Raw genomic sequence first — 15149 nt, forward strand, 5'->3', positions numbered from 1 at the left:
TACTGTTTTTTAAATCACAATTATATAATATTATTCATGATAACACAGTTGAGCTTTCGATCGAGTGGTTATTATTTTAATGTTCTGAAACAATCGGATGGCTGATTCATATTTCCTACAACTTGTAACTTGTAATTATATAATATGAATCGAGTTTTCAGTAATATTGATGAATTCCGATTGGTTTTATTCTTTGGCAAATGTATATTTATCATATTCTGTGCGTGTCGAATATCGGATGGAGAAAATTTACATCATGGGCTTCAAATGTCCTCTAAATAATTGCGGTTTGTTCTGAACGATAAGGTAAATATGAAATTGACGGGAGATAAATGCGTACCTAATTTGCAATCAGACTACAATTTTGGTTTGTTGTATATTGTTTTTAGAATGAACATTTTACTAATGACAAGGAGGCAAGTTGACTATCGTTAAACAAAAATATATTAACATTTATCAATTTAAATTATTCGGTAATTTATCAGTTTCGATTTTGCTCAATGTAGCAACACAGCAGACTAACGTTGAAATATTTTTAATGCATTTTTTGCTTAGATGACGTGTACATTGTATAACACATTATTATAAAATATTCATTTTAATATAATTTAAATGATTTAAGTAAATTTTGTATGTAAAATTGATATGATCGTAGCACGTACATCCGTAAAGTTTCATTAGAAACTAAATAACTGTGGTGGTATTCCTATGGTAGTTACGTATGTACCGACAACCAAACACCGGGTGCAATGCCACATGTCAAATTGATAACACAAGTTGAGATAAGAGGAAAAATATGAATTATAGAAAAGGAGATTAATGACAGCAAGATAGTGGTAGAACGTGGTGTATTAGATCGGATAATGTTAGTGACGTCATATTGTGATCGGTGACAAGTCCAACTTTTTATCAGGTTGTGTCGTCTTGTGCACCGTAGATGTATAGTGATTTTGTGATGTGTACGATTATGATATTGTCTCTATTGACCTAATAACTAATTAATATAAACTAACTAATCAGTTTATTTAATTTACCGTGATCTACGTTTTGTTATTTCTTTCCATGACGTGCCGGTTTTTTTTTAGTAAACCTCTCCATCGAGCCATTATACCTTGTCTAGTATACCATGATTGTGTAGTGTGTACAGTGTAAAAATTTTCGTGTGGACATTACTGAATGCAATTTTTTTTTTAACAATTTACAATATTCTTAATTCATCTTTGCTGATAGAACTCATGATTTCGTATTGATTGAAATTCCAAATTTACCAAGGTAAGTAACTAGTTATTAAATTTGTAAATCAATTTGATCTCACTGACAACTCAATTATTTATTGTGTTGTATATATATATATATTCATAGGTTTTTGAAATTATACTGCCAAAATGGTGCTGTTAGCTTCAGCCGTATGCACTAAAACTGGAAAAACAATTGTTTCGCGACAATTTGTTGAAATGACCAAAGCGCGAATTGAAGGTCTTTTGGCAGCATTTCCGAAGCTTATGTCAACAGAAAAACGTCAAATTCAACACACATTTGTGGAAACAGATTCTGTACGTTATGTATATCAACCATTGGACAAACTATATATGTTATTGATTACTACAAAGACCAGTAACATATTAGAGGATTTGGAAACATTAAGATTGTTTTCAAAAGTAGTTCTTGACTGTTGCAAGTAATAGTTTAAAAAATGTGTGTGAAAAGCTGTTAATATATAGTTCACATTTATTTTAATTTTGTTTTAGGTTAGTTGATGAAAGTGAAGTGTCAAAAAAATCTTTCGATTTAATATTTGCTTTTGATGAAATTGTTGCCCTGGGATATAGAGAGAGTGTTAATTTAGCGCAAGTAAGAACATTTGTTGAAATGGATTCCCACGAGGAAAAAATGTATCAAGCAGTACGCCAATCACAAGAACGTGATGCCAAAGTTAAAATGCGTGAAAAAGCAAAAGAGTTACAACGTCAAAGAATTGATGCCGTAAAAAAAGGTGTTCGTATGCCGACATCATCAAGCTCTTATATGTCAATGTCTCCAGTTGCTGATTCAATTTATGAAATTAAAATGCCTAAGGCAGAAACACCAAAATATACAGCAAGCAATAAAGCTTTAAAATTAGGAGCTAAATCTAAAGATGTTGATTTGTTTGTTGATCAATTAAAATCGGAAGGTGAGAAAGTGGTACCCATCAATAAAAAAGCAGCTTCTATTACTTCATCAACAGTTCAAAGTGATATTCATATTAAAAAAGAAGAACGTTTAATCGCAATCGTTGGTCGTGATGGAGGTGTTCGCAACTTTGAATTGCACGGATTGATTTCATTAAGAATTTCAAATGAGAACTATCAAAAAATTGTTTTACAATTTAATACCGAATCAGGAAACATTCCATTGCAAACGCATCCTAATATTGATAAGGAACTCTTCAAAACTAATCGTTTAATAGGCTTGAAAAATCCAGCAAAGCCTTTTCCAATTGATTCTGAAGTAGGATTACTAAAATGGACCTTACAGTCACAAGAAGAGTCTGCCATTCCACTTTCAATCAACTGCTGGCCTAGTGAAAATGGTTATGGTGGTTGTGATGTAAATATTGAATACAATTTGGAACACGTTGACCTGGAACTAAATAATGTTACTGTAACTGTTCCATTGCCATTTGGAAATGCTCCAGTTATTCAAGAGTGCAGTGGAGTTTATAGTTATGAGCCCAAAAAAAATGTTTTAATATGGTCAGTTGCTGTGGTTGATTCATCTAATCCTACAGGGTCTATTGAATTTGAAGCACCTAAGTCTGTTGCTTCAGATTTTTTCCCCATAAAAGTAGACTTTATCTCAAAATCTGCTTACAATAAGATTAAGCCGGTAGAAATTAGGCTTGTTGATGATAATACTCCTGTTAAGTTTACTTCTGAGACTTCTTTATATTCAGGAAATTATGAAATTGTTTGAACATTAATTATTTATTGTTGTGAACATTTTTATTTTATAATTATATTATTACAAATTCTTATATTATAGATTATACATTATACATTTATGCTATTAAAATATACAGTTTTTCTTTATTATTCACTAGAATTATTTTGAGATGCAGATAAAAGTAACTCTTGAACTTCTTTTAGATAAGAAATTTGTGACCGAACTGTGCTTAAATATTGAGGATAAGTAAGTGAACTTAATTCCTGAGCTGGTAATGGTTCTGTTCTTGTTGGATATACCATCAATGGTATATAACGTTGACTGCTTAGACCTTAACATAAAAAATAAATTTCTTTAATGATGATTCGGGCAACACATTATATTGTTTAAGTTATTCTCTTTCTATGTTCACAAATATTTTTAAAAAGTAAAGTAATAATTATTAAATAAAATATGTATTATTTAAAAATATGTATTGATTATTATCTAATTGTTAACTAAGGGTTAGAAAATAAGGAAAAAAGTTTGAAGTGAAAAAAAGTAAATATTCATGATAATCAAATTAGAATTGTTGTACAAACATTTTTATAATTATTGTTATTACTTATTGAATTATCAAATGTTTGTATAATAATATTTATAATAATATAAATAACAATATATATGTATGTGAGTATTAATTCTGTTTTATATTATGTTTCATAAATTACCAAAAAACCTGTATCTATAATTCACAGATAAAATTAGATAGTACAGAATACGTTCTACATAAAATCTAGGGTTAATTTAAGAATATAAATAAATATATGCAATTAAAAAAACTAATACTAACAATAGAAAATAATATATATATAAATGTAATAGGAAGCATTTGATTTTTAATAGAAATAAGACAAATGTAACTTCTCAGTGTAGATAATTTAACAGGTACTTACTTTAATATTCTGATTATAGTATCTATATGTCTATAATATTCTATTTAGTAATAAATGCTATTATTAATCATGGATTTTATATATTTATTTTTTGTTTTACTGAATATATTATATTGTAAAGTCCCTTTATTACTCAATATTAAAAACAAGATAATCGTTATAAATTAATTATAATCTAACTTAAAATAATAATATAGTTAATAGAAAAAAAGGTTATATTTAATATTTTTTATCAAAATCTTTTAATTGTATTATCCTTATATATATATATATATATATATCCTTTATTTCAATAAAAAGCATATAATCAATGAGTAATTTATTAGTCATAGTAATTAAGAATTATATTAAAAAAACATTTTATTACAAAATAATGAACACAATTTAATGTGATAATAAAAAATGATACATTTGACAGTAAATTGAAGATGAAAAATGTAATATTGTACTATATCTACTTTAAATTTAAAATTGATGAGTACCTATTCAGACTTTGATCAGAATAAGATAATTTATAGTTATTATATACTATATAGTTATTAGTTGAGAATTTTAGATTTAAGAAGATAATATATGGTACATGTAGTAAATTAGGAATATTAATTGTAATTGTTTAAATGCATCGTTTTATAATTTAAAAGAAATCATAATGAATAGTAAACATTTCTAAGAAAAGTTAAATTAAATTCAGATAATTATCTTTTTGTTAATTCAATTTCGATTCTTGTGTTTCATGCCGTCAGTTAAACGGTCCTGAGGTTAAGAAGTATATTAGGATATTTCAAATAATTACTCAAATTAAGTTAAACTATATTTATTGTCAATATTCTAAGTCCAAAAAATGTATTTTATTAAGAAAAGTTAACTGGCGTGAAGGTGTTTGTTACAATTGGACTATTGGTCAGTTTCATACCCCCTTATATACCGTTCTTGTATGGTATTGTGGTTTTTTCAAGGATTAACACGTACTAACTTGTATACAATCTGATTTATGTCCAGATTAGTATCTTATAGTTGCCCTATACCTTTTATGTTCAGTATCCCGGTCCGCTAAAATACATTATATTTTAAATATTTGATATTTATCATTATGTTTGAGTAGTTAGCCTCGAGATATATGCGAATCGCATATCTAAACCTTTATATGTTGTTATTTTAAGACTTGAATTTGTACATCATAAATTTGTAATAAAAACTATTCTAACAATTGGTAATAGTTTAATATTCATTGTGTGGCCCCCAGTATAATGATGTTTGTAAGGACTTACATTTATATCCGTAACACTTGTAATTTTAAATTATAGTAATTTACAAACATACAATTTAGGTATAAGTTTATACTGCCAAACATTATTTTCAAATAAATACACATAGATATTATACCTTGTTGTTGACATTCAATGGCAGTTTTAAGGTTGTATTCAATTTGATCACAAATTGAGAAAAATTCTTCAATAGCTTTTTCAAACCGTGGACTAGGCATATCAACAGTTTTCAGTAATCCTGTATCTATGTAATGATTTTGTTGTAGAGTATATGAAGCTGCTCGTAATACACAGCTTAATGATTCTTTGAGTTGAACCACTTGAGTTTTGACTTTTGATATATTGTCTAATTTTTCTTGTTGCTGTTGCTGTTGTTGTTGCTGTTGTTGTTGCTGTTGCTGTTGTTGTTGTTGCTGTACTTGTTGCATGGCTTGAGGAACTTGAGGTGCATTAGCAGGAAAAACGGGCATAGACATTGTTCAAAAATATAAAATAAATTGAGTAACCTAAACTATATTTTTTTAAGTATTTTATTAGTAATTATCCGATTATGTAAATAATGTATTTCAATTATTATATTATACAAAAAATAAAAATATTGAATCTATATATAGATGATGTAACTAAAGTGTTGGATAAAGTGACTAATAAATGATTTGCTAATTAAGTTTCTATGTCACAAAAATGAAATAAATAATAAGAAAATAGTAATCGGCAATTAGTAAAACTTTTTTTATTATACTAATAATTGGATAATACATAAGATGTCGGATGATAAAATGCATGTTGTTAACAAAATGACACAATTTTATTAAACGAAATATTCTGCGGGCCACACTGGTCGACTAAGTTGGTAGCCTCGGTCGAATCTGGATGATAGCGCGTTCATCAAAATACGAGTTCTCAAAGCTGGCTCCGTGCCGCGGGCAGTCACCAGTCACTACTATGCACTGATGGCAGTTGGTGCTGGACGTTCTCTTTCGGTTGATTTTCTTATCAGTCCAGCGCACTTATTACTTGACATCATTACATTAAGTACATAATATTCTATTTGATTTATATTTTAACGAACACCGTCGTTTGTTACTGATTGCACGGGTAGAGGTGAAAATGGCCGAAGACGATGGAAACATGGAAGAGAATAACGCCGGTGACATGAATACCAAATTTGGGCTGCGATTGCGTGGGCGTAAAGGAGCGTTGAAAAAGAAGAACGTCTATAACGTCAAAGATCACAAATTTATACCGAGGTTCTTCAAGCAACCGACTTTCTGTAGTCACTGCAAGGACTTCATTTGGTAATTATTTACTAGAATAATATTACAGATTAGTTTAAATAAATTTGCATTCCGAGTGATGTACCTAAAATTTCCTAGTAAAACCCGCCAGTTTTTGTTTCAAAATAACGTATCGCTTGCCTAAGTGGTCTTGAATATTACTTACATCATTAAAATGTAGAATTAAATTTGTAGTTCTGTTGAGTTGAGTTTTGGCAGTTAAATCATCGCCAGATTTGGTCTTAAATTTTAATTATTTTTAATTTATGTGTATGTACGAATTTGAATTGTATATAGATTTAAAGGTATTTTTGCAATTTTTGTCATTTATTTTCATCGTTATCATAGATTGCTGAAAAATAGTGTATTGTATAAGAATATTACAACCAAGACGAACTTTATTTATTTATTTTTATTAACTCGTATTTAATTATTTTTTTTGTACTATTTACATGACACATATCTACTTATTCGGGTTTGTAAGTTATAGCAGTGTTTATTGTGTACGAAATAAGGGTAGAGATGGTAGAGATATGTAAATGTGGCGTATCCAATATTTCCATAGTAAGGGAGGGATACAGATTATGATTAAAATCACGTTTTAGTCATAATACATTTTTTTTTTTTAATTTGTTTAATGAATATTACTTTAGTGTTGTATTTATCTTGAATGAATAAAATACAAATAGGTATTCTATTATTTTGAAAACGGACTTGATCCCAAATAGTTGAAAATGGTAAGGAGGAAGTAGATGATATAATTAAGAATATGTTATTTTATTAATTAATTCAAATATAATCTTTATTTTGAATACAATATTATTTAATAATGCTAATTTCATCTTATAATATATGAATTAAAAATATATTAAAATATTGGGTTAATGTAGGGAGGGGTCTTGAACAGAATTGGGAGTATGATTTTTTGTAAATCTTGAATGATTGTAAATATAGATAATAATAATGTACAAAAAAATATACATATGGATATATATATGAGTATATATAATTTGTATTATTTATATACTCAATATACCTTCTTTTTATAGTTATGTAAACATATTTGATTTATTTTATTTTATTATTTTACTGATTTATTTATTTGATTAATAAAATAAAATAAAAAATTTAGAATTATGCGTTCGTCAATTACGAATGTTGATGGAATTATAATTATTTATAATGTAGAAATACAAACATTTTCGTATTCGAAAAATAATTATGAGTAGAACCCACTTTATCTAAAAATTTTGTAAAAGCAAATGTTTCTCGTATTTTTTATTATATGCGGATTTCTTGAAGAAATTTTCAATATTGACACATCATCAAACTTTTACTATTTTAAAAAATATTAGCCGAAAAAAAAATAAACCTCATTAGTGAACTTCCTTGGTTCTAATAATGTATCACTTATAAATTATTCATAAAAAATAAAAAGTTGAAAACAGAATCACTAAAATCTAGATTAAGAACAAGACTGAAATGAAAAAAGTATAAGAACCTGATTAACTATAAAAAAGGTTGTTTCACCGAATTTTGTTCTGATCGGAATCTGAAATATGTAACCAACAATTAAATTGTTAATTGCAGAAAAGAAATATGTCGACATTTATTATTTTTTAAAAACTGATTAAAACGGGTTACATATTCAAAAAAAGCACTACGTGCATTTTACTCGCGTATCAAAAATATCAATTGTCATGTAACATTTGTACAATTGTTTTCACTGAGTTGCATATTTTTAGATATTGGAGTACATTAATTGTATAAAAAGTGTTTGTTCTGAAATAGTGGACTTTACGATCAATATAAAAATATTTATATTATGAGTGGCGATTTAAACTTGTTATTAATTTATTATAATTTGATCGGAGATTTAATTTTCATGGAGATATAACTTATAATTATTATTAAAAAAAAATTTTTTAATAAAACAGAATATATAACTCTCATTCAGGATGTTATTTTTTTAATATTCAATTAACCATTTGGATGCCCGCAAATTTTAAGATTATTAATTTTTTTATCATTAAAATATGGTAGGGATTTCCTGGTGTTATTTTAGATAGCTGTAATATCTAGTTTTTTTTTTATGCTGTAATAGTTTTAGTGGCCCGTTTTATTTTTAAGTTATACAAAAAAAAAAAAAAAATTATGAGAAAATTAGAATGAATTATTATTTTTGTGTTTAAAATTTTACATCTTGCTTGTGGAAATTAAATTTACTATTAATTTTAAAGCATTTTTTGAATATGAAACTAAAAAATGTATAGATTAAAGTTCAATATTTTAAATTCATAACGTGAATTAATTTTGATATATTTAAATAGTGATGCCCATAAAAGCTTCAAACTTAAGTCGATTATTTATTTTATTAATTTGTTAGTTGGTAAGTGTCTTTAAATGTTTTAAAAGTTCTTTGTTTCCAACACTTATACAAAGGCTGTTAAATTTGTATTTAAAAATATTAGTTTGAACATTTTTATTAATAAGATTTCTAGAAAGTAAAAGTTAAATGATACATTTTTAAGTGTATTGTTATTGTTACAAATATTTCTATAAGTACAGTAAGTTGTATGTGTCTTTTTTATTTTTCAATAAAATATGGTCTACATTATACTATGTATAGTTGTATGTGTGTTTACGTTTAGAAATAATTTAAAAGATTGTTTATGTTTATATATTTTATTTAATATTTCGATGAAATTCAATAAAATTGTTTTGTTGCACTTATTGATATTTTCTTTTTTCTTTTTAATATTCTTTTTGTTCCAGTGAGTATTTTATTTATTTATTAATTTTTAAATATTTTTCTCAATATTCCAATCAAATAGAACTATTTTTATATATTAGTGTTCCACCTTAAAAGTGTTTGAAATGCAAAAAAATTGAAGAAAATGTCGAGATTAACTGATATAATTAGGTTTTATTAACCTTATTCGGTTATTAGTTTATATTATTATTGATTCGAATTAAATGTTATTACTTAATTGTTTTGAATATAATAATGTTGACCAAATTATAAGCATAAATTGTTTGTTTATGTATATAGTTAAATTCATTATACTAATTTACATACATTTTTTTTCTGTTTTATTTACGACTTACTAGGATTATTCATATTTTTATTGTAAATGTTATATTTTAAAATTGTCTGGATATAAATACAGGGTATTTCCATAAGTATTCGACTAATATATTCATAGGTAAATTATAATTTTAAGGAATCATTAGGTAGTTGATATTTAATAAAATTATAAAGAAGTATGAATTAAATATTTCTTTTGATTTATTTAATTTATTTTTTTATTTTTTTTTCTTGGTATAGCATCAAAAACTAAAGTTATTAGCTTACAAGGAATCATAATTTTTCAATAGAATTATACTTATTGGTCAGTTTAAGAAATAAGATGATTTTCTTGATGTTGTTGCCGTTTGGGCCAAGAGCTTCGTAGTGGTTGTCTGGAATACCTAGGTTAATTTTCGTTTCTGTATGAATTCAGCAGTGAAAACAAGGTCTTTGACCGAAAGAAGTTCGTCACAAGATTTACACCATGTAGGTTCTTTCTTTCTCATCAGATTTCTATGGGTTGATTTTGAATGACCTATTCTTAGTTTAATGACCATAACTTCGTCTTTTCGATTGAATGTTTGGGGTTTAGGTCAGTAATTGTTATATTTTTTAATTTTTCTAGGCTTATTATTAGGTGTATATTGCAATTTGGATTCCCATAAGTTAGAAAATAAGTGTTCACAATTTTATGAATATCTATTATAGAGAAAGAAGAACGTATTTTAGTCGTGGAATTATTAGCTGTTTGTCTAACTATTAAATCAGCTTTTTTATTTCCCATAATAACACAATAGCCTGGATTCCATATAAATCGTATTTTCTTGTTGGATTTGGATAATAAATTGCCTATTTTGATAGCTTAAGTACTGGAATGGAAATCATACTTGATGTTGTCCAGTACACTAAGCGAATCAGAACAATTGTAAGTAATTGAATCGGGTTGTTTGATTGCCACCTTGACTCCTTCTATAAGTGCCATATATTTAGTTTTATAATAATGAATGATTAAATACAAATTTAATTTTTATATATTCATACTTAATTTAGTTATTGATAGTCTTTAGTTCATGGTTTATTTGTGTATTTTATTTAACACACTTGAATTAATTATAATGTAGGGTTTTTAACTGTTAGCAATAACATATTTTTATTAGCTTTCATATAATAATGGTATGGTAACTAATTACGTATTCAAGACTTTCACTTTTTTTTATCATTCCTTAGAGGCATTCAATTATTTTCGTAATTGGGTTCTAAGAAACATTTGTACAATTAATACATATAGGATGTTTCAAAAATAACAGGATTTAAATCTGCTATAATTTACATTTATTTTTTTTAAAAAAACATAAAAAATATATCATTCTCTTCAGGAGAAGATATGGTTTAATAGTGATAAACAATATCTGACATATGACCCTCCTTACTAGCCTGTCAGGCGATTATTCTTTCCATAAAATTTACCATCACTGGATAACACATTTCTCCATCAAGTTCGTCGAGGACACGACGAATTTCTGTTTTTAAGTTTCAAGACATTTCGAACTTTGTTCTGGTAAACTCGTGACTTAGTGTATCCAAATAATATCCAAACAATATAATTTTGAAATTAATATACATTTTAAATGAATTAAAAAATAATTTATGTTGTTTAAGTTATTTTTTGCCAATATTTATTAAATTTCAAGGATCCATGATTGTAAATTCACTATGAATAAAATATTTATACTCATTTAAACTAAATTATACTATGAAAATATTTAATCATACTGTAGTGAATTACCGATCTAAATATTTTTTATATAGAAAATACTTATAGCAAAAATGTACACTTATGTGGCTTTTACTGAGGTGACCCAAATACAAATCGTGGAACTTTTAAGGGTTCTATAAAGAAACATAAACTTTTGAGAGTATTATATAACAATCTTCTCTCTAGGGAAATTAACCATTATATGTACTTAACATTTATAACTAATAAATGATCAATTTTTTGCTGGATTTAAAATATTTATGTAGACTTTAAACAATGAAAAATGTAGTTACTTATAATAAATACTTACGTTATAACATATTTTTTTTATTTAGTATATATAATTTTTTTATTCGTAGATCATGTATTTTATGTTTATCAATGATAAATTTCTTTATTTGATTTAAAATATTTTTGTTGATTGTTAAAAATATAAATTAATTCATGGTCAATAATAAATATGTTGATTGCTTGGTACCGACTTATTTAATATTTAATTCTTAAATTTTACTGAGCTTGTTTAATTAATTTTGAATATTTCATTATTTATTATTTTTTTTTTAAACTTTATTAAACTAACGAAAAGTATTGAAAAAAATCGATTTACAAACAGTAAATATTAATACAAGAATATTATGGCACTGACAAATCTTAGTAACTAGGTAGTTTTTGTCTTATTTGCATGTTAAAAATGGTTATTTATACATTCTACGTTCGTTCGAAATTCGATGCAGTTATATGTTTACAAACAAAACTGTATTTATTTTTTATCTTTATTGGTTGATGAAAATTGTTTAATATTTTCTTATTGGTGGTTGATGAGGCCATCGTTTTGGTGGACTGTTGTTTTGACGAGGCTGTTGTATTAACAAAGCTTGTATCTGTATACCAGCAAAATTAATGTATTTAATGAACAACAGGTTTGTTTCCATTGGTTCCATGTTTCTGCGCCATACAAAAGAATTGAGAACACTTAAAACCTTAGGAGTTGTATTCTTATGTTTAAGGATTTAACTCAAATTTCTATTTAAATGCTATTATACAGGCTATATTTTCAGTTATTCTAATTTCTAAATAATTTTTACTGTAATTTATTATGATTATTTCCGGAATGTGAAGAATAACGAAATTGTATCTAAATTTATGTAAAAATTCTTTATCGTAAGTATTGACGCGACAATATCGAAGTTATTAAAAATGTAATTCATTGTATTGATACAACGAATGACCTTGTTTGGTTGAAGTTTAGAAAACTATATTTATCAACGTTTTGCAAACTTGGTGTAAATTTTATATCTTACTCGTATATTATTGTGATGATTGAGGGACCCCCATATTAATTTACCTCAGGTTCTAAAAATCTTTAAGATGGCTCTGATTATAATAACATATTTATATTATTAATAGTATTTCGCACACAAATAATTTCAAAATACCTTAAAATAATTTAATTTGGTGGTTCTTTCTTATTTCTATGTATTAATACTTTATTTGATTTGAAATTATATAATTTTTAGATTTTACTACGACCAATGTTTTAAATTAAGTTTATGGTCTAAACAAGTTAAAAATTCTTGTTTTTGACAAAAAAACATTTTTTTCTCATCTTATCTCAGAAAATAATAATTATAGAGATATAGAATGTTCAATGAACACTATTATTATTGTTCTCTAGACTTGTAAAGATAGTATAATAGTCAAAAGATTTTTATTTTTTTTATTTAATTTATAAGCACTTTATAAGCTTCTTCTTTAAAACTTTATTTGGTTTTAGAAGAGGTTTTAATTTGAATTTTATAACGCTTTTAATTTTGATTTTAATATTATAAATTACTGTACAAGATTTTTAATAAATTGTTCTTACATAAAAATCGAAAACATAAATGTTTAACTTTTTTCTATAAGAATTTTTGTGTTAAAATTTCGATGTAAATTCACTGAAATTAAGAAAATCTGAAAACTTTTGTAGTTCAACATTCATGAAACTTTAAATTTTAAATTTTAATACTCAGAAATGACTTGAACATAAGATTCTTAACAATTTCTTTTTTATATTCAACAAAATAGCTCACCGAAAATTTGCTAAAATGTTTTATTGATATTCATAGGCGTGTTCAGACTTTGGTGGCCGAGAGGGCAATACATTTTTAATCATGAGACTTTTTTTTTTTTTTTAGACGTGAATAATAAAAATACATTTAAAACTCAAATAAAAACACGTAAATTGTACTACTGTTCTCTACTGAAACTATCGGTAGGTAATGAGTACAAATCGCATGACTCTTTTTATCCTGGAATGATTTTGTTGGAGACACATTCTACGGGGGGGGGGGGGGGGGGTAGTGTCTACCCGGCCCTTCCCATAAACACGCTTATGTTGATATTATAATATTAAATTTTATTTTTATGAAACCAGATATTTTAACGGAATTCGTTAAATAATCTTTATTTTTATATGAATTTTGATGAACATCATACTTTTTTTTACTGTCTAGAAACATTAACCATAAGAAATTGAATAATTAACTGGATATTTATAGAGACCTACTATATAAATAACATTATATATATATATATATATATATATATATATATATATATATATATATTATAATAATCATTATAATTCGGGCTTGGATTTAAATAGCTTAAAAAAATATAAAAATATCCTATTAAAAATGCATTTTGGCATAAAAAAGTCTAAAAAATACCCTTTCAAAAAATTAATTTAAACTTAAATTTATATTACATAATTTTATTTTTGTATTTATGATTTTCAAAATTCAGAAAAAAAATAATGTTTAACATGTGAAATTATATAAATGTGTATAACATTATAGGTAAAATATAAAAAAAAAAATTGTAAAAATTTAAATTTGTTAAATTTGACAAATTGTAACTACAATATTTATACATTCTTTTAATGCTTATTCATTATTTAATTAATATTAATAATATGTTTATATATTAATGAAGTCAATTTTTTTAATCATAATACAAGAAATAGGCTAAAAATGTCTTAAAAAAATTACAAAATTCATTTAAATGTTAAAAATGCCCAAAAAAAATGGATAGTTATAACATGGAGTACTTAAAACACATTTGTGGCTTGGAAAGCATCGTGTTAAAAATAAAAAAAAAATAAAATGCAAATGCTTTGAAACTCGAGCACTAATTATAATTGATAAATAATTAAATGCAATTTTAAAATTGTTATTTATGTATTTTTAAAATGTTGTTCCATCAACCTCATTACAAACTTAGTAGGTAATTGCACTAATCAATTAGTATAAAATATCTTTAGATATAGAGGATGAATTGTTTTAGAAGGAATTCCTTAGATTGATTTAATAAAATAATTGAATTTTTTTTTTTGTGTAAATTTTATTTTATTAAATTCTTTTACATTTTTAGTATTTTTATGTATCATTATTTTTAAAATTTTTACTGGAGTTGTTTAATCTCAACAGTTAGGAAAAATCTCAATGCAAAATGTGTTTCTAAAAATATGTTTTTTTTTTTTTTACGTTGTTTTATGGCAACGTATGGCATAAATGAGTTAAAAACTTGTGTTTACTATTCGTTGGTTTCTTAAAAAAATTTTCCTTAGAAATGTCTACACCGTATTTTTCGAACAAATTATAATAATTTTAATATAGATTCTGTAATAGCCAATACACATTACCGAATGCTTGGATGTATCCGAAAAGAAAATATATCATTATAAAAACTAAATTATATATAAAAATATTATTCTAATGAAAGTTTTTATTTTTTGTCAATGGATACAGTTTATTGGTTTCTATTCATACTTAAGGTAGTACGATTAAAGTTGATACTTAATTAAAAAATAAAATTTTCATAAACGTAATATATTATTACAGAAGAAGCAATTTTTTTAAAAAAAATTATTATATTAAA

The 15149-nt window shown here is 25.3% G+C and overlaps 3 protein-coding genes across 8 annotated transcripts in view; 2 read left to right on the top strand and 1 right to left on the bottom strand.

The window, feature by feature from the left end:
• The first annotated feature begins 36 nt into the window (after positions 1 to 36).
• LOC112688523 (calcium-dependent protein kinase C) overlaps positions 37 to 15149 on the top strand; it is a 92576-nt gene continuing 77463 nt past the window's right edge. For 2 of the 6 annotated variants that reach the window (XM_025561770.1, XM_025561774.1), the window contains exon 1: positions 6031 to 6423. In XM_025561770.1, coding sequence (XP_025417555.1) covers positions 6236 to 6423 — 188 coding nt within the window. In that variant the 5' untranslated portion in view covers positions 6031 to 6235. Of the gene's footprint in view, positions 307 to 389; positions 417 to 6030; positions 6424 to 15149 lie in introns of those variants that run through there. The other 4 variants (XM_025561771.1, XM_025561775.1, XM_025561773.1 and 1 more) reach the window with 4 other exon arrangements.
• LOC112688525 (coatomer subunit delta) lies at positions 673 to 2988 on the top strand. The gene is made up of 3 exons (XM_025561777.1): positions 673 to 1272; positions 1363 to 1678; positions 1749 to 2988. The coding sequence occupies exons 2-3, from the start codon at positions 1386 to 1388 to the stop codon at positions 2953 to 2955; spliced, it is 1500 nt and encodes a 499-aa protein (XP_025417562.1). The 5' UTR covers positions 673 to 1272; positions 1363 to 1385; the 3' UTR covers positions 2956 to 2988.
• On the bottom strand, positions 3000 to 5839 carry LOC112688526 (mediator of RNA polymerase II transcription subunit 29-like). Its single transcript, XM_025561778.1, has 2 exons — positions 5244 to 5839; positions 3000 to 3256 (listed from the first exon to the last, which is right to left on the bottom strand). The coding sequence occupies exons 1-2, from the start codon at positions 5599 to 5601 to the stop codon at positions 3072 to 3074; spliced, it is 543 nt and encodes a 180-aa protein (XP_025417563.1). The 5' UTR covers positions 5602 to 5839; the 3' UTR covers positions 3000 to 3071.

Source organism: Sipha flava, unplaced genomic scaffold (assembly GCF_003268045.1).
Source record: "Sipha flava isolate LNK unplaced genomic scaffold, YSA_version1 39_pilon_pilon, whole genome shotgun sequence".
In the NCBI taxonomy this organism is placed as follows: Eukaryota; Metazoa; Arthropoda; class Insecta; order Hemiptera; family Aphididae; genus Sipha; species Sipha flava.